At 42.6% G+C, this 19,705-nt stretch overlaps 1 protein-coding gene across 18 annotated transcripts in view; it reads left to right on the top strand.

Annotated features, from left to right (window-relative positions):
* The window catches only part of GADL1 (glutamate decarboxylase like 1), a 426,028-nt gene that overhangs the window by 280,377 nt on the left and 125,946 nt on the right, over nt 1–19,705 (top strand). For all 18 annotated transcript variants that reach the window (XM_033930116.1, XM_033930120.1, XM_033930121.1 and 15 more), the window contains 2 exons: nt 11,625–11,704; nt 15,001–15,055. In XM_033930116.1, the coding sequence (XP_033786007.1) occupies nt 11,625–11,704; nt 15,001–15,055 (135 nt within the window). The remainder of the gene's footprint in view (nt 1–11,624; nt 11,705–15,000; nt 15,056–19,705) is intronic.

Below are 19,705 nucleotides of genomic sequence, written 5' to 3' on the forward strand. Positions count from 1 at the left end.
AAGTGTTTCAAAAAAATGGAGGAAAAGCCTCAGACTGAAGCCCTCCCGCCACCACAATGGTGGTTCAAGGTGGTTGGGTGTAGCGATCAACTGAAGATAAGTTGAAAGTTTCTTTCTTCTATCACCTTGCATAGACAGCCCTGCTTAAGGTTTTTTACACTTTGGGAGAGCAATGGAGGTTTTTTGCCAGTGAGGTTATCACCCAACCACCTTGGATCACCATTGTGGTGGTGGGAGGGCTTCAGTCTGAAGTCTGAGGCTTTTCCTCCATTTTTTGAAACACTTCCTATTTAAAGCAAACTGTTCACTTTGCATATGACATTTCTTGCATCTTTCTTGTGAAAGTGTATATTGGAACAGTATTGAGTTTTCACATATCCGAGTTTATCTTGCTATAACATAACATAAGATCAGCTATACTGGGTCAGACCAATGGTCCATTTAGTATTCTGTTTCCACAGTGGCCAATCTAGGTTACAAGTGTCTGGCAAAAACCCAAACAGTAGCAACATTCCATGCTACCGATCCAAGGGCAAGCATTGGCTTCCCCCATGTGTGTCTCAATAGCAAGCTATAGACATTTCCTCTAGGAACTTGTCCAAATCTTTTTTAAATCCATATGAATCGTTGTTAACACATCCTTTGGCAACATATATAAGAGCTTAACTATTCTTTGAGAGAAAAAATATTTCCTCCTATTTGTTTTAAAGATGTTTCCGTGTAACTTCATCCAGTTTCTCCTAGTCATTGTAATTTTTGACAGAGTAAAAAAATCAATTCACTTTTACCCTTTCTACACCACTCAGGATTTTATAGACCTCAATCATATCTCCCCCTATTTCTTTTCCAATCTGAAGAGCCCTAACCTCTTTAGTCTTTCCTCATATGAGAGGAGTTCCATCCTGTTTATCATCTTGGTCACTCTTCTTTGAATCTTCTCTAATTCCAATATATCTTTTCTGAGATACTGCGACCAGAATTGAATGTCAGTTTCCTTGTTAAGTTGCCCACAGGTTCAAGATCCACATGCAAATTTTAGTGCCCAAAGATTCATGACCTATATAGAATCCGGGGATTAACTAAACATATGCTCCACCTACATTCTGACAGAAACAAAACAGCGGAGAAGATGGCGAAATTCTAAATGTGTTCTCAACAAATGTAGCTTTATTGATGCAAAACAGCAACTTGGACTCCCAACTTAGACTCAATTCAGACTCCTCAGGCAGGCCCATGCAGCCGAAATATGATTCAAATTGGGTCATTTTTTCATTGAGAGTGCTGTTTTGCATCAATAAAGCTACACTTGTTTAGAACACCTATCGAGTTTCTCCATCTTCTCTGCTGTTTAGTTTCTGTCAGAATGTGGGTGGAATATATTTATATATATATAGTTATCCCCTGGATTCTGTATAGGTTGTGGAACTTTGGGTTCTGGAATTTGCATATGGATCTTGGATCTCTAATCAACTCAATGAGGACGTTGACATCATTAGCCAAATTTAATTGGTGCCAACTGGTGTTCATTTCCTCGGCAGTGTTCAAATCCAAGCAAAAAGGCCCATTTTTTTTGAAACTGCTTTCAACTCTTAACTCCCACTCACTGCTGTCAGATACCTATACCCACTGTATCATTTCCTCTACCATAATCTCCCCAACCCTGAAATGTCCTGTCTAAATTAGATTGTAAGCTCTTCTGAGCAGGGACTGTCTATTGTATGTTAAAATGTACAGCGCTGCATACGCCTTTCAGTGCTATAGAAATAATAAATAGTTGTAGTAGTAGCACACAGATCTCCCCTATATTCTATAACTTGGTGCCTAACCATGCAATGGAAAGAGGATGTGGCCATGGGGGAGTATAGATGGATCTTGGGCATTGACAAAAAGGTAGGCACCAAGTTATGAAATAATGCCGATCCATGCCTACATTTGTGGGTTAGACTTACACCTGTTTCTTTCAGGCGTACGTCCAACACCCAAAGTTAGGCATGACCTGTGTGCTATGCTGGTATTCTATGAAGGTCAGCGCTGATCTTTTCAGTGCCCAACTTTTGGAGCTATTTATAGAATTTCGTCCTCAGTGTGCATCTCTGAAACACAGGTATGTACACATGCTGAAGTGTATCCATGTGTATCTACCCAGTTGTGCTGGTTTTCTATAAAAGAAAGTAGGTGTTTACTTTCCTTTATACAATTGGTGCCATGTAAGTGCCCAACTAGGCATCTATATCTAGGCACATTGTTGAAGAATTACCCCTTTTGAGTATACTAGAGTTAAGTGAATTGTGCACATAGTTTGTGATTATCTACACATTAGTATTCCATTGGCATTCATATGCAAATGAGCCTGGCAGAAAAATTGCATATGTAAATATTCTACAGACATCTTCACAACAAAGATAACTTCACATCCTGAGAAGTAGTAACCTGCGGTGTGGGAAAATGGCCTTAAAGGACCTTCTTGCCTCTGTTTGAACGCTTTGAACATGTTTAATGAATGGTTTTGCATAAATTTCTATTACAGTACCTCGTTAGCTTTGATTTTGCATAAAGGTTTGTAAGTATAAATTTTTGTGGTCTGTTTTATGCATAATGGGCATGAATTTATGTCAGGATTCCTAAGAGACAAGTAGATAAAAAATGCCTATTTTCAGATTATTAAATAAAAGTAACGTAGTTGCCTATGGGGTCCTTTTCACTAAGCTGCAGTATGCACTAATGCATGCTTACCGCAAGTTAAAAATCACTCCTGTAGTAGTTTTGGCATCTATGTGCGCTTCCCATACACAATTTTTTTTTTTTTTTTTATAGCACGGAGGTGTGTTTGGGACAAATAGTAGGCATGCCCAGTGCAGCTACATTGCCATGTGCTATAAATTAGTGTTGGTTAGTGCGGGATACCTTACCGCCTAGAAAATAAGTGTTGGTAAGGGCTCCTGTATTATTGTAAAATCTGGAACCATGGCCCCGCCCACAGGCCTGCCCAGTTCTACTAAGCCCCGCCATGCCCCTCAACCTGTTCTCTTTCTTGGAGCTGCATCGGGAGAGCATCTGCTCATGTGCAGGCATGACACAATGATGTCACATGCATTCATGATGTAACGTCACCGCATTGAATCCATGTATGTGCAGATGCCCTCCTGATGCAATCCCAAGCTAGAAGCTTTTCAAAACCTGGACAAAGTAGAGTGGTACCTTGGATTACGAGAATAATCCGTTCCAGGCGCATGCGCGTAATCCAAAATGCTCGTTTATCAAAGCGAGTTTCCCCATAGGAAATAATGGAAACTCGCTTTGATGAGTTCCCCCCCCCGAGAACCGGCATTGCTCCCCTCGAAGGCCCCCCCTGCGATCAGGCACCCCCCCCTGCGATCCGGCACCCCCCGCCTCGAACCGGCACCCCCCACCACGAACCGGCGCCCCCCCGCCACGATCCGACCCCCCCGCCACGATTGGCCACCCCCTGCCACGATCCGACCCCCCCCCCGACATGATTGGGCACCCCCCCGCCGCTTCTTACCCTCATCTGGGCACTCTTGAAAATCGGCCTCCTCGTCTGCTGGGCCTTGAGCATCTGAGCATGCTCAAGGCCTGCGAGGCAGGGTGGGGTGCCGGATTGCGGGGGGGGGGGGTGCTCGTAAATCGAGCCATGCTCGGTTTCTGAGGCACCGATTTTGCAAATGTTTTGCTCGTCTTGCAAAACACTCGCAAACCGGTGCACTCGGAAACCGAGGTACCACTGTATTGGGTTTTGAAAAGCCATCTGGACACCCGGACATGTCTTCTAAAAAGAGGACATGTCCGGGTAAATCCGGATGTCTGGTAGCCCTACTAATGGTCATGTGCTAATTGAGAAATTAGCTTGTAGCCATTAATGGGGGAAATAGTACATATGGCCATTTTACAGCCATGCTAACAATAGCCTTAGCACACAGGAAACCCATACGCTACTCATAGCACAGGCTGCTTTTTGCGCAGCTTAGTAAATAGGCCCCACGTGCCTTCATAAAACAAGTCCCAGAAGTGTCAAAGCAAGTGCAAAAGTGTGTATGCACAGAAAGGGGCAAATTCTATAAATGGCGTCCTGAGTGTAGGCAGAGGTAGGCGTTCTACCGCTGTCTAACCAGCCAATCAGGACATATGTTTTTTTAAAAAAGGCAGGCAGCCTACATTGTAAGCATTTTCACAAGCCTAGGGAGATACGGCTAGGCGTGGGCATGGTTTCGCCTGGAAGTGGCCTTAGGCGAGATTAGGCAGCCCTAGGCATTTCCTTATGGCTGCAATAGGTGCCTGAAATGTAGGCCAGCAAAATGCTGGCCTACATTTCAAATAGACATGGCCCTGAACTGATCACGGCAAGGGAATCTCTCTGATGTGGTCAGTTTTGCGGCTGCGGCAGGGAACCCATCCCCCCCATGAAGTTGGCTAGCAGAAGGGATGCCCAGTCTCTCTTGCCAAACTTTCAACCCCCCCCCCCGAATGTCCGTGGCAGGAGCAGTGACCTCGCATTCTGGAATGCACTGGGAGTAACCTAAGACTCCGATTGGCCAGATCTCTTAGGCCATGCTCCATGGATGCCCCGGGAATGGGAAGGCCCGCCATTTTGTGGAGGCGGGCCTGCCGGTAGGAGGGAGTGAGCATCCCTCCAGCCGACCTACAAGAAAAGGTTATGGGGTGGATCCAGGTGGGCTTGGGAGTGTCGGGGTAGGGGCAAGTATTCAGAGAGTTTCCAGCAGGAAGGACTTGGTATCCCTCCTGCCAGTGATCTTCAGGGGATGGCAGCTGGAGGAATTGGGCACTCTTCCTGCCATGGACATTCAGGGGGAAGGGCTTCAGGGGTTCCGGCAGGAAGGACTGGGCATCTCTCTTGCCGGCTGACTTCATAGCTGGGGGTTTCCCATCATGGCTGTTGAGCTGATCACAACAGAGGGATTCCCTTGCCGCAATCAGCTCAGTGGCAACCTGATTCTCTAACCAGCGCCTGTGACGTGGACGCCGGTTAGAGAATCAGGATGGTTAGCCGGGGTTAGGCGTCTGTCCATCCAAGTTTCCAAGTTTTATTAAAATTTGTTGAAACGCCTATCAAGAATTCTAAGCGTTTTACAATATTAAAAACAAGGGGGAGCTGCTGAGACTGGGCATCCTATTCAGAATCAGGCCCTAAGGGCCAGATTCTATAAACAACACCGTAACTTATCCCCCCTTTTTCAAAACCGTGCTTTGGCTGACGCACGGCAAAAGCCTATAGCTCTTTAAATCCCTTTGTTCTTCGGAACATTTACCTCAGTAGCCTGCGTTTTCAGCTTTTGCAAAAGAGTGGGTTGTTTTGATTGACTTTAATTGGCACGGTAATTGACTGCGTCATTAAAAATCAAGTTAAAAGCTCATTTTAAAAAGTAGGCGCTGGAGGGCGACTACTACTTAAGGCATCATAATCGTGCCTTCATTAAGTCACTTAACGGTTCCTAAGGTCAAAGTAAGCATGGTTAAGGTTGGAAAAATGAACTTAAGCACCATTAAACGTGATTCTCAAAAGAACTTAAGCATCTACAATGTAGGCCAATAGGGTTCATAGTCAGTGGCGCGTGAGACACCAGCGCACTGACAATTCGGTGCAAGAAAGAAGCGCGCCACCATAAAACTTATTTTTAAAGAGCCGGTGATGGGATAATCGCGCGCCAGACACCAACACACTGAGAAGCCAGCGCTGACAATTTGGCGCAAGAAAGAAGTTCGCCGCGGGAAAACTTATTTTTAAAGAGCTCCAACGGGGGTGGGTGGGAGGAAATCCCCCACACACACTTTACTGCATAATGTTCGCGCTGCTGTTGGGGGATTTGGGGGGTTGCAAACCTCCATTATAGAGAAAACGGAACTTTTTCTGATTTTTTTCAGGAAAAGTTCTGTTTTCTCTATAATGTGGGGGGTTGCACCCCCACACCCCTCCAACGGCAGCGCGAACACTATGCAGTAAAGTTTGTGGGGGGTTTCCTCCCACTCACCCCCGTTGGAGCTCTTTAAAAATAAGTTTTCCCGTGGCGCACTTCTTTCTTGCGCCAAATTGTCAGTGCTGGCTTCTCGGCATGTTGGTGTCTGGCGCGTGATTATCCCGTCACCGGCCAATAGATTCCTGGCTTATATTGTAAATGTCTAAGTTTTGTGGTAGGTGCCGTTGGCCGCAATTCTCTAAACATAGCCTAAGCGTGACTGACAAGCAGCCAGTGCTGCTTTTGTAGGTGGCTGCCGATATGGATGCCATTAATAGAATCTACTACTACTACTTATTATTTCTATAGAGCTACTAGACGTACACAGCGCTGTACATCAACATGTAAGAGACAATCCCTGCTCAATAGAGCTTACAAGGAAACTCAGTAAATAACAGGGATCTTTATAATGAAGAAAACTCCTAAATACTGAAGGCTGATTATTATTTGTTCTAGCCCTAAGTATGTATGTAGCAACTCCTAGGTGCTATTTGGTGCAGTTGTCAGTCAACCGCTAGGCACCGTTTATTGAATCATAGCTAGTGACACCTAAACATTCTTAAGAGCAAGTAGGCCTTGAATCCTTAGGTGCACTGCCATTTAGACCAGGGTTTTCTGGGCTTAAATTAGGGTGCCTAAATCAACCCACATCCAAACTCTGCCCTGAATCTGCCCCTAACCATGCCTACTTGCTGTGGAGGCACTGACAGGCACCTCAGTGTATACACCTGCCGAAAAATTTCATTTTTTTTAAGCACTTTTTAGCATTTTTTTAGCACTAACTGCTATGTTGACGATACAGTACAAGGAGTATTGTACTGGAACGAGTTACCCATGGAGATGAGAAGTTTATCAGGGATATTGCAGTTTAGGAAAATGTTAAAAACTAGGCTTTTCAAACAAGTGTTCCTGTCGTAATCTGTGGTTTCAATTTTATGCTTGATAGGTCTTTGACTGAGTTTACTCTAATGCAGTGGTCTCAAACTCACGGCCCAGGGGCCACATGCAGCCCGCCAGGTACTATTTTGAGGCCCTCGGTATGTTTAACATAATCACAAAAGTAAAATAAAACAGTTTCTTGATCATATCTCTTTAGTTACATATTACAATATTATTATTAAGACCTAGCCAAAAGGAAAGATTTATAAATTATAAAGAGTCTTACCTCACACAAAATTGTCATTTCTTTAATAAGACATTAACTATTTTTTTCTGAGGCCCTCCAAGTACCTACAAATCCAAAATGTGGCCCTGCAAAGGGTTTGCGTTTGAGACCACTGCTCTAATGTCTGTAGTTATTTTGATGGTAATATTTTCTAATGTCAATTTTCTATTATTATGTAAGTGTGTGTTATTTTATTATGTATGTTGTACTGTTACTCACCTAGAATTGCAGGATATGCAGGCTATATATTTTTTTTAATAAATAAATAAATAAATAATAAATATTTGCTTTTTAGTCATTTTTAATGGCACTTTCAATTATTAGTGCTGATTAAGCCAGTTAACAAAAAATTTAAGTTAGGTGTCTAGATTGGCTAGGTGTGCTGATCTAGGCACCTAACTGCAGGTGTCTTTTGTAGAATCAGGGCCTACCTATATATCCACGTATTGGAATTTTTAAATGTAATATATTGTGGGCTCCTTTTTACAAAGGTACATTAGGGCCTTAACGCGTGAAATAACGTGCGCTATAATGACACGCTTGTAAGATGCTACCGCCTTCTTTTAAGCAGGTGGTAATTTTTCAGCTAGCGCGTGTTATAGTGCGCGATAATCTTGTCCGTGCGTTAAAAACGCTAGCGCATTTTAGTAAAAGGAGCCCTGTATTATTGTACGTTAGTTAAATATACAATTTATGAAATATTCATTGATATAGCAGTTCTGCCCTTGCTCTACCCAAACAATGCTTTGTAAATGCTCACATGTGGCATGCACATTACTATGTATACCGATCGTTGGTTTTTTTTTTTTTAATAAGTTGATTTTTTCATTGATCTTTTTATATGCTTGGTTTCTCATTTTGCACCGCGTGTTTTTGCAGTCCAGGGTTTTTTTTTTTAATGCTAATGAGATTTAGCCTGAACACCTTAACACCATTTTGTGGATGTTGGGAGGGTTTGTCATTTGAGGCTTTTTCCACCCCTGGGGTAATACTGTATTTCAGGCCTGTCGGTGAATATTTCATATGTCTCTTGCATTGTGTTTGTGAAGAGTTATTTATTGGTACTGTTAGATTTTCACTATATCTGAGTTATTTTGGCTACACACATTACTATGTGCCATCTTGTCAGCACATGCAGTTATACACATGTATATGGTGGGGGGGGGGGGAAAAGAAGCCTTTTCTATGTGTAGAAAAAATTTTGTTTCTGGATAAACCTTTGTAAGATCACCTCCACTTAGGAAAATTTATACTCATGACCAGCTTATACACACACGCTTGGGGGAGGTTGTATACTGTACTTTGGTACATTGGCTTCTGCAATGGAATCCTGCCACATTGGTTTCTGTAAAAAAAAAATGTCCGAGGGTAGAAAGGGAGAATCACCAAAAATTTCCATGGCAAAAAGAAGAAATCCAAAGAGTAAACAAAACTGTGGTGATGATGATCTCGATTTAAAAGTTTATTGTTAAAAGTCTTCATAAATAAAAGTGATGCATATCAATGATAAGTCCTTGTAGTACACAGTGTCAGTTTTGTGGTTTCTGTCACATCTGTTACCAGCATCTTTTATAAATAGTATTTTCTCACAGTCCTTTTTCAGCTTGTGTCGTTTCAATTTTGAATGCTGATCCCTTGTTCTTCAGTATTTCAGTCTATATTCAGTGCCCCATTGTGCTAAAAGTTTACACATCTATTCTAGCACCGTTTAATGTAACGGGCTTAAACACTAGTATAGATATAAATATTGATATAGCTCCTTTAGACTTTATGGGTACGGCTTGGAGTGCAAGCCTTACATCATTTTGGTGGTTCTATTGAATTTTCTTTGCTGAGTTATAGTCTTCCACCTATTTCCAGCCATACAAATCTTCCACGATCATACAGGGTCTTTTCCGGTTCCAGATTCCTCTGATAGGCCTCCTAGTGATATATTCTTACGACACAGTTCTGTGGTTCTGAACCGAGATACATTGTGCTTTTGGTTCAGTCAAACAAGGGGTTATCTAAGAACTCAGAAACCATGCGGGGGCATTTTCATAACAAGTTGTACAAAAATTCTTGAAAAATTTGCCTATTTTATAAAAGCACACCACCCAGAAAAATCCAGTATAGAAGGATAGTTATCAACATGGACTACCATTAAGATGTGTTATGTTATTATTAACTCTTGCTATTTTAGCATAGGTCCCATTTTATATAAGGACATCTAGCTACTAATAACTCAGGTTAACAGCAAAATAACACATCATAATGGTAGGCCGCATTGACAACTTCACCCCAGCTGTGGGGCACCACATAAAGTTATCTTGGCTTGTAAAGTACCTTGGCCTGTTAAGTGGCTGGTCAAGTACTGACTTAACCAGTCAAGTGCTGACTCTGCCCCCACAATGTCCCCAAAGTAGCCAGTTTTGTGTTAGAAGCGAACCAGACTTTTCCAGTAGCACTAACTGGTTCGCCCTAAACAAATGATTTAAAGTGACCAGGACCTATTTCTAGCCGGTTAAATTGCTTTGAATACTGAACAGCAGTGGACATAGAGAATGACACATGGACAAATTTGTCCCTATCCCTGTGGGATCTATCTCCATCGCCGTCCCGTCCCCGCGAGTTCTGTCCCTATCCTTGGCCCAAATTTGCTGCCGTGTCATTTTCCATGTCTCTTTAAAAAGTACTCAGACTTGGGAGAGTGTATTTGTGGCAGTCCTCTATCATTCATTTGGAGTCTGCATTATCACATCATACTTTAGAGCAGTGTTTTTCAACCGCTGTTCCGCGGCACACTAGATGTTGCCTGGTGTGCCGTACGGTCAGGGCCGCCATCATGGCAGTACCACCAGTCTAGGGAGAGGGGCGGTCCGCCCCACGTGGACAGGAGAGAGTTCCCCGATGTCAGCGCTGACGTCGGAGGGAGGGCTTAAGCAAAGCCTGCCCTCCGACGTCAGCGCTGACGTCGGAGAATACTTCCGTTCGGCTATTTGTGTGCGGCAGGGCAGACAGGAAGCAGAAGACAAGCCTCGCGGCTTGAGCTTCGTTTTGCTGAGAAAGTTGCAAAGATGGGCTGGTAGGCAAACACGGAACACAAAAGGGGGGAGGGAGTGCGTTTTGGACACAAGGCATGAACTTGGGAGAGAGGAAGGGAGGGAAAGAGATGCTGAGGTGGGGGAGGGAATGCGTTTTTGGACACAGAAGAAATGGACTTGGGAGAGAGGAAGGGAGGGAAAGAGATGCTGAGGTGGGGGAGGGAATGCGTTTTTGGACACAGAAGAAATGGACTTGGGAGAGAGGAAGGGAGGGAAAGAGATGCTGAGGTGGGGGAGGGAATGCGTTTTTGGACACAGAAGAAATGGACTTGGGAGAGAGGAAGGGAGGGAAAGAGATGCTGAGGTGGGGGAGGGAATGAGTGTTTGGACACAGAAGGCATGGACTTTGGAGAGAGGAAGGGAGGGAAAGAGATGGTTGTGTACACGGGGAATAGAAGAAAGGAGAATTTTTGGTCATAGGGAGGGAGTGAGGTACAGATAGTGGCATACCAGGGTGGGGGGGGGCGGTCTGCCCCACCCCGGGTTTACGTCCCAAGGGGGTGCACAGCTGGCCACCCTCCAGTGTTGTCCCTAGGCCGGCAAACTGCGGCTCTTTAGCCACTTGAGTGCCACCGCCGCCAACGGTGTTGTTGGCGGTGGCAGCATTATAAAATGCTTTCTTTGTGTTTATTTGATTCATATTCAAGAGAATTACTTTATATATAGTCAATATAGGCACAGAGTTAAATTTTTTAACATTTTCTAATGGTGGTGTGCCTCGTGATTTTTTTCATGAAACAAGTGTGCCTTTGCCCAAAAAAGGTTGAAAAACACTGCTTTAGAGAATCTGGGCATGGTGCATTAAAACTGAAATACAATGCATGCAATAAGAAAATTGACCACTCTTACTAATTTTGCATTTCTGCTTGTAATATTATGGCAGATGCTTTTTTTAAAAAAAGAAAAGGAACACTGATGTAGTAAGGGGGGGCGGGGGGGAAATCTGCCCCAGGCGCCGTCTTGGTGAGGGTGCAGGCACCCATCCTCTCTGCCTCCTCCCGCTCCCCCACTGTTGTGCATGCTCACTACTTCCTTTTCCCTGTATCTCTGTAACGTTACTGATGCAAGCAGCAACCTCCAACCTGCTGTTGTGCTAGCATTGGCTCTTCCTCTGATATCACTTCCTGAATCCGCACCTAGGAAGTGACATTAGAGGAAGAGCCAACACTGGCGCGACAGCAGCTTGGGGGGTTGCTGCTCACACCAGGAACATTACAGAGGTTTGGAGGAAGGTGCATGCGGGTGGTAGGAGGGTGCATGTGGAGGTGAGGGGGGGCAGAGAAGAGGGCGGGGATTGGGCGCTGAACATGTTTTCAGAGTCACATTCATTTATTAAATTATAAACATTATAAAATGTTAATTTCCTGCTCTTTTATACATCCTCAGAGTCATTATTCCATGAAAAAGGCAGCTGCATTCCTGGGCATTGGCACGCAGAATGTGTACTTTGTCAAAGTTGATGACAGGTAAGGGGATGAAAAGTATTTAATTCTATAATTTTTCAAAAGAGTTGCAGGGAGAACCAAAGCCCTTAGATTTTGCAGTTCTCAATGTGAATATATGGTACATTTCCTGTGAAAACTGCCCGAGGAAAAATGTAACCTCAGCGGTCTGCGCCTGATTTTTCTGTGAGTATAATTTCCAAGACAAATGAAACGTAGAGTTCCTTATATTAAAGAGCATTACATTTTGCAATGACTCCACCTTAACACAAAAACTAAACCTATGGTAATTGCAAATCTAACATGCCCAACTTGTTCTTTTTCTGTTCCCAGATTTAAACGGCCATTAGCTCATGGTATTCTGTTGGCAAGTAGCATGGATGCATTTACCTCCAGATTCTATATGGTGCCCAAATTTGGGCATGCTGTCGAGATGCGTACGCATTTTAATTAGCTAATGATCCATTAAGAAGCCATAATTAGATGTTCATCTACTGTTGTGTTTCCGTTCCCCTTTCTGGACTGTATGTATCCTGGACAGGTCATGTTGTATCTTGTCTATTGTTCACAGTTTTGTATTGGCTACTTTACCAATAAAAATTATTCCAAAAAAAAGATGCCAACATCCAATTTCTGATGATAATTGGCACCAATTGGATTTGCTCATGCACATGGCTGCACGCTATTGTATAGCATGCAACTCATAAAGGGGGCGTGGCTATAGGAAGGGCATGGAGTGTCATGGGCATTCCAAAATGTGCATATTGATACTGAATGATGGGTCAGCTCGTCCAACTTGGGCACTAGCATTTAAAGTTTCAGCAGGTGTAAGTCTTGCCTCCAAAGATATGGTGCAAGAATTGTGCTTAGCACCATTCTATACTGGTGCCCATTTTTGAGTGACTATGTCATAATTGCACAAAAGAGTGACCCCGCCCCCCCCCCCTTCCTTGCACGTGAAAGGATATAAAAAAGAAAGAAAAGATACTACAATCCCTCACTCCAAAACTTTGAAATACACAATTCAATGTATGTATATACATTTATACAATCCGTGTGTGATATACGCTCAGAGATCTGGATGCCACCTAGGAATCATGTCCCCGATTAAAGTCTCACATTCTAATCATCGCATTTACAAAAATATTAACAGCTTCTAAACAAGATTTTTCTCTTCAATATTGAAAAAGATTCAAAATTAGACCTAATTTTGAATCTTTTTCATTACTGAAGAGAAAAATCTTGTTTAGAAGCTGTTAATATTTCTGTATGCGATGACTGGGTGGCGAGACTTTAATTGGGGACGTAATTCCCAGGTGGTATCCAGGTCTCTGAGTGTATATCACACACGGATTGCATACGTTTTATGTACAAGCACTGAATTGTGTGTTTCAAAGTTTTGGAGTGAGGGATTGTAGTATCTTTTTGCCCATTTTTGAGCGCCATTTATAGAATCCAGCCCGTGGTGACTCCTATTTAGGAGGCCCTGTGGACCTGCATTAACTGCTCAAGTGTGAGTTAGCCCATAGAATGTGCAACATACTACCGCAGTTTGCTGTCCTTGCCCACTCTCTGCCCCATGGCCTACCTCACTACTGTCCCTTAACCCCAAATGGCCATAGTGCACAAATTAGCACATGCTGTTAAAATGATGGAAATGCAGTTACTGTGCTTGATGAATAAGAGATACTGTGTGCTAATAAAGGTGTTAACATCCTAATGTACCTTAGCAAAAGGGCCCCCTAGTTTCAAAATCACAAAACTGCATGTGCCATTGCCTCTACCCTCTCACCACAGCAGGAATGGTTCAGGGACTGTGGTGCCCTGAACCAACTTCTGATTGACAACCCCGACCCACATGATCCAGTAGCTCCCCTTCTATCTCAAGTCTCCCCCCCGCTGGTGATAAAGGGTGCCTAAATACATAATCCAAATCTGGCAACTCTCCCTTCCCCCCCGCACAGTGGAGAAGGAAGAGAGAGGGAAAAATGCTGGACTGGGATTTTTGCGCACTTTCACATCGGCTTACTGGGTCATTGCCTCTCCTGGTCCATAAGTTAAGCTGACCTTACACCATAGTCTAAGACCACAATAGGAACTGTTCCATAGAACTGAGGGCACTAGTGGATATGTTTGGACCAACTGCCATACTTTGACCTGTATTCAAGATGGACAGTTTTCCAAACCCCTTTTACGTGGGAGGAAGGAATAGCCTAATGGTTAGTCCAGTGGGCCTTGATTCTAGCACACTGGGTTTAATTCTGATTGCAGCTCCTTGTGACCTTGGGCAAATCCCTAACCCTCCACTGCCCCAGGTACAAAATCTTAGATTGTGAACCCATTAGGGACAAAGTCCCGTCTGGACCTTTGCCTTTGGGATTACTTAAAATATGCTGAGGCAACAGAGCTGCTTCAGGAAATTGGAGTTCTGTCAGACATATTTGGATTTTTTTCCCAGTTTATTCATTATTTTAAATTTTATTCCATTATTTTTACCCCTATTTTTATTTTATTAATTGAATTTCCCTGAATTCTATTGTTTAACGGTTCCTCCCTTCTATTCCTTTTTACATATTCCTTTAATTCATTTACATATCATTTACATAGATGGTGCTCCTATCTGTAAAGTTAGGAATTTCTATGAAATATTCTACATTCTTCTCTCCTCTCCACTCCTTTCCTGCCCTCCATAGTCCTCCCTACCCTCTTCTAACCCCTTCCTCTGTAATGTCGCTTAGAGATTGTATAAGAATGTGTGACGCACAAATGGAAGAAATAAAATAAATAAAAATAAAGTACCTGAATATAATGTGTATACAGTGGCATAGTAAGGAGGGGGGGGGGAGGGCAGTCTGCCCCGGGCGTTGTCATCCTAAGGGTGCGACACCCCTCCTTTTCTCTGCCCCACCACGCTCCTCTCCTTGCCGCGTGCGTGCACCCCTTGCTTTCCCCTGTACCTTTTTTTACTTACCCAGCCTGAGGTTTGCTGCCCACGTCGGCATTTCTGGAACCCGCGCCTAGGAAGTGACGTCAAAGGGCGAGCAGAAGTGGGTGTGCTGCTCACGCCGGAGAAGTTGAAAAGGCATGGGGAAAGGGAAGGAGGCGTGTGCGCTGCAGGAGGGGCAGAGAAGAGGGTGGGGGAGGGGTGCCACTGCCCCGGGCACTGCATACCTTTACTACGCCACTGCATGTACAGCACTGTCTAGTAGCTCTATAGAATGATTAGTAGTAGTAGTAGTAGTAAATAGCTGTTGAAAATTGCAATAGTTTTGCGTTTACAACTTGTGAATAACTGAATATGTTAAATCTGTGTCCCTTAGAGGTAAGATGATACCTGAGGAACTGGAGGAACAGATCCAGCGAGCCAAGCAAGAGGTGAGAGCATGTGAGGGGGAGCGTGTGAACGTTGGTGAGTGTGTGTTTGTAAGCAGGAGAGAGGAAGGTAGCGCTGACAGTGCCTTCCCACTTTCCCCATTCATAGGTGAAGTTGCAAGCTATAGAAACTGGAAGTGGTCGATTGTTTTTCCTAATATGCGATAGAACAACATTAGCCAGTTCTTTTTCCAGCTGTGACAAAAATGCATGAAATGAATCATTGAACCTCGTGGTTTCAAAACACTGGCCATCAAAGCAAATCAGGACACCATAAAACGGTTCATAGTCAGTGGCGCGCAAGACGCCAGCATGCCGACAATCCAGCGCCGTGGAAAAAGTAATTTTTAAAGAGCTCCGACGGGGGTTTGGGGTGGCAACCCCCCCACTTTATTGGTTAGTGTTCGTGCTGCCATTGCGGGGGGGGGGGGAGGTGAACCCCCCACATTATAGAGAAAACAGAACTTTTTCTGATTTTTTTCGGGAAAAGTTCCGTTTTATTTTTTTAAATTCAATATTTTTATATATATTTCACACAAATGAAATACAAAGTAATGATAGTCCACATTAATGAGAAAAAACTGAAAGAATTTATCAAAGAAATACATTCAATGCAGTTTGGACTCCATACCTTTCCACATCACTCCCTTATACAGATACTTCTTTATCAATAAGTAATATCTCAAGCTGGGTATATCCGGATAGGATACCCACAAAACCGGACATCTTTCTTGTGGAAATACACTAGTCAAGTTTTTAAGGTTCAATGTTTGATACACTACTCTTTGGAAGCCCATCTGAGCAGTTCGCAACATAAAATAAAATGAAAAATTAGGTATGGAAAAAAAAAGATACATAAAAGAAATAGTAACTGCCAGGGTAGCTTTACACCTCGAGGGCAAGTGCTGTCTTTTTATGTACTTTACTCCAGCTTCGTATTCAAATATGTGACCATCTCTGGGAAACGGTGTCTAAAGTAGCAGATCCAAAACGTTCGGAATGGCAAATTTATCATGTCACGGATCCACAAGCAGTCTGCAAAAGTTACATATTTGAACTTCTGTAATTTTATTTTTTCACATAAAAGGATTGGGTATAGACTGTTCACTTCTGACAGAATTCTGCATGACTGTGCAATGCAGAATTTCCACAGAACTGCACAGTCACGCAGAATTCCCCTTTTTTTGCGCTGAATCTCCTTCCTCTGTGTCTGTCTCCCTGCCCTTCTCATACCCGTCACTCTCCTCTCAAACATTCTCTGGCCACATTGCCTTCTCCTTTTCTTTCTATGCTCCTACCATAGCGTGCCTACCTCAAATGCCAGCTAGACGAGAGAGAAAAAGCCTGAGCGGGATTGGAAGTGCAGAGTTGATGTCACTTCCAGCAAGACAGGCGAGCTGGGAAGGAGTAGGAGAGAGAGAGGGCACGGGACTCGATAAAACAAGGATCCCGTGAACCCCACATATCTTTATTGTACAGCCTTAAAAATCAGTATACCGCTGTTTTGACTACTCAATCGGTCCGCAAAATCCTAATTTTACCCATTGTCAATTCACTCCATTAAGCTGTGCTAAAGATATGGCAGAGTTTTTATTTTAGCTGTCCTTCTCCAAGTGTTCACTAATATTTACAGCACCATCCACTGTTGTCAATAATAAGCATTGCATCTGAATGATCTATGGACAAGAACTGAACTCCTCTAGAAGGATCTGTGCAAACAAAAAATGATCTGCTAAGGCATGGATGTCAAATGTCAGTCCTTGAAGGCCACAATCCAGTTGGGTTTTCAGGACTTCCCCAATGAATATGCATGAGATCTATTTGAATGCATTGTTTTCTTTGTATGTTAATAGATCTCATACATATTCATTGCAGAAGTCCTGAAAACCCGACTGGATTGCAGCCCTCGAGGACCGACATTTGACACCCCTGTGCTAAGGGATACTGAGAAGTAAGGGGGAGGAACAAAGAACCTGAACATAAAAATAATCTTGATAGGCGGTATATAAAAACCTAATAAACTTGAAACTTGATCCCTATCTGCTCAGGTCCGCTTAGAGGGTGGCAGCTGATTTGTCATACAGACGAATTAAGGTTCCCAAATAGCTGAAGAAATGGGCATCTAGGCAGATACAGTTTGGAAAATCATGAAAAGTTGGGTATGTCCAAAGTTAGTGAAAGATGGATTCCACGAATGCTGATGCCATTTCAGAAGGCCATGAAGCTCCAATACTGTCAGGAGAACTTGAAGATGCTCCGTGAAGACCAAGTGCTTTTTTTTTTTTCATCATTTGGTGACTGGAGATGAGACTTGGGTCTGTCACAGAGATCCTGAGTCCAAAATGGAGTCAATGCAGTGGAAGCATCCCCCACCTCCCAAAAAGTTCAAGACAGAAAAATCTGCAGGCGAAGTCATGGCATCTGTCTTCTGGGATGATGAAGGACTTTTGCTTCTGGAGTTCATGCCACACAAGACAACCATAACCGAAGAGAGTTACGTCAACACAATGATCCCTTTGCGGAAGTCAATCGAGGAGAAAAGATGAGGAAAACTCACAGCAGGCGCACCAGTGCACATGTCATGACAATCACAGGCTACCATCTGAGAATGTGGGTTTCAGCAGCTGAACCATCCACCCTACAGACCTGACCTGACTCCCTCGGATTATTTCCAGTTCTGAATTTTGAAGAAATCTCTCCATGTCTCGGAGTCGTTTCTGGCTTGTTAAATTACTTTGGGGTGAAAGGTTGTTTTTGCACTGTTACATGCAGGTTATATTGTATGATGTTCTTGCTCTGTGTTTTGCATTTGTTATATTGTTTGCTTTGTTGTTTTGGATTTTTCAGGTGTTGGAGTGTGCTTATTTTAGTTGTCATGGTTACCATTTTAGAGGCCAATACCATTTTTTTTCCTTTCATACTTTTATTTGTCAAGTTTTGAGATATGTAAGTTTTATGCTGTACTGCATTTTGGGTGGCTCTGTAGTGAGTTGGGTAAAATGGTTAAGAAATGGATTAACTAAATAAATATGTAAGACAGTATTTTAGAAAGGATGGATAGAAAGAAATTCAGATGTCTATGTCTGGATGTGTGGATTTACCATACTACTTTACAAAAGGATCTTCCAAATCTTCTTGTAAAATAGGAGCAGGAATGCAGGTTCAAACTTCTCCACATCCTAAGAACAGCAATGTCTCAGAAAGCTGAATGTAGGAATTAAAACATATTATTCCCCCTCCCCCCCACCAAAGATATGAGAGTAGTTGTCTAGGGGGTCCTTTTACTACAAGGCTTTAAGCCCTAACACATGCTTACGAGTATGAGAAGCACATTATCTATTTTTTTTTAAATACTTTTTAGAGAGGGCGTGCCATGGACAGAGAACGGGTGTGGAAGCTATAACTAGCTAAGGCATTAACTAACTAATGTAGAGGGAATGTGGGATCACTTTTTGGGCCATATTTTATAAACGGCACCTTAAGTTAAACACTGGTAGGTACACTACCAGCACCTAACTTAATTGGTACAACCATTTAAAAATGATATATTTATTTATTTTAAAATTTATATACCGCATACAACTATGTGGTTTCTAAGTCACATACATAAAATCTTGTTTCCCTACGATTTCCATATATAATGTAGATATGTCTGGACAACATCATAGACATCCCCCCAATATAAAATATCAAAAAATCAAGGCAAAACCACATACACATCAAATCAAATGAACAATTCTAAGATGGATAGCCACAATAATTCACATTAGCATGCAAAGCAAGTCTAATACCATCAATGCAGGAAATAAAAAAATGCTTTAAATCATACATTAATGACAGGGAAATATAAAGAGGATATTATCAGAGGAATAAGCATTAGCGTAGGAAGGCATTGGCAAATAATTGTGTTTTCAGCATTTTCTTAAAGTTCATCCTCCCAATTGTTTTAAAAAAAAATGTAGGCTTGTTTACAAAGGCACCTTAGAACGCCTAAGATCGAAGTAGGCTTGGTTAACACCAGGCATTCGAAGGTGCCTCTTTAGACACGATTCTCATCAAAGGTAGGCGCTGGAAATGTAGACGTTTAAAATCCTGGCCTACACTTCCGGCGCCCAGCTTTGATGAAAGCTGCAATTCTGTAAGTGGCGCCATTGCGTGATTGGCACATGATTGGTGGTCATTTTTTAGGTGGCCATTAATAATAGCACCATTTACAGAATCTGACATGTTCAGCCTCCTAAATAGGGCTCCTACTGTATGTTAACTTTTTGCAGGTACATATCACTCAAATATTACTACAGAAAAATGCTATAAGGGAAGGAAAAGATCTCAGTAATGCATTTAGCAGGGGTTACTTATTAAACCTCTGAGCCAATCCAGCACATAGACATTGATTGGAAAAACCTTCCTTATAAAATTATTGTGTCCTTTCATGCACCTTATGTGACTGTAATGCTAGTTTTATTATAGCTTTCATTCAACTTACGTAACTGTAATGCTATTTGTTTAATATTTTCTTTAAAAGACAATCTTCTGTTTAGTCAATAGTTTGCTAGCAGAACTGGAACAGTTCAAATCATAGTATTTCCATTACAAAAAAAGAGAGTCTTAACAGAAAAATCTTCTTTTTTTTTTTTTTTGCAAAACCGGCTG

The sequence above is a fragment of the Geotrypetes seraphini genome, chromosome 2, assembly GCF_902459505.1.
Source record: "Geotrypetes seraphini chromosome 2, aGeoSer1.1, whole genome shotgun sequence".
NCBI lineage: Eukaryota > Metazoa > Chordata > Amphibia > Gymnophiona > Dermophiidae > Geotrypetes > Geotrypetes seraphini.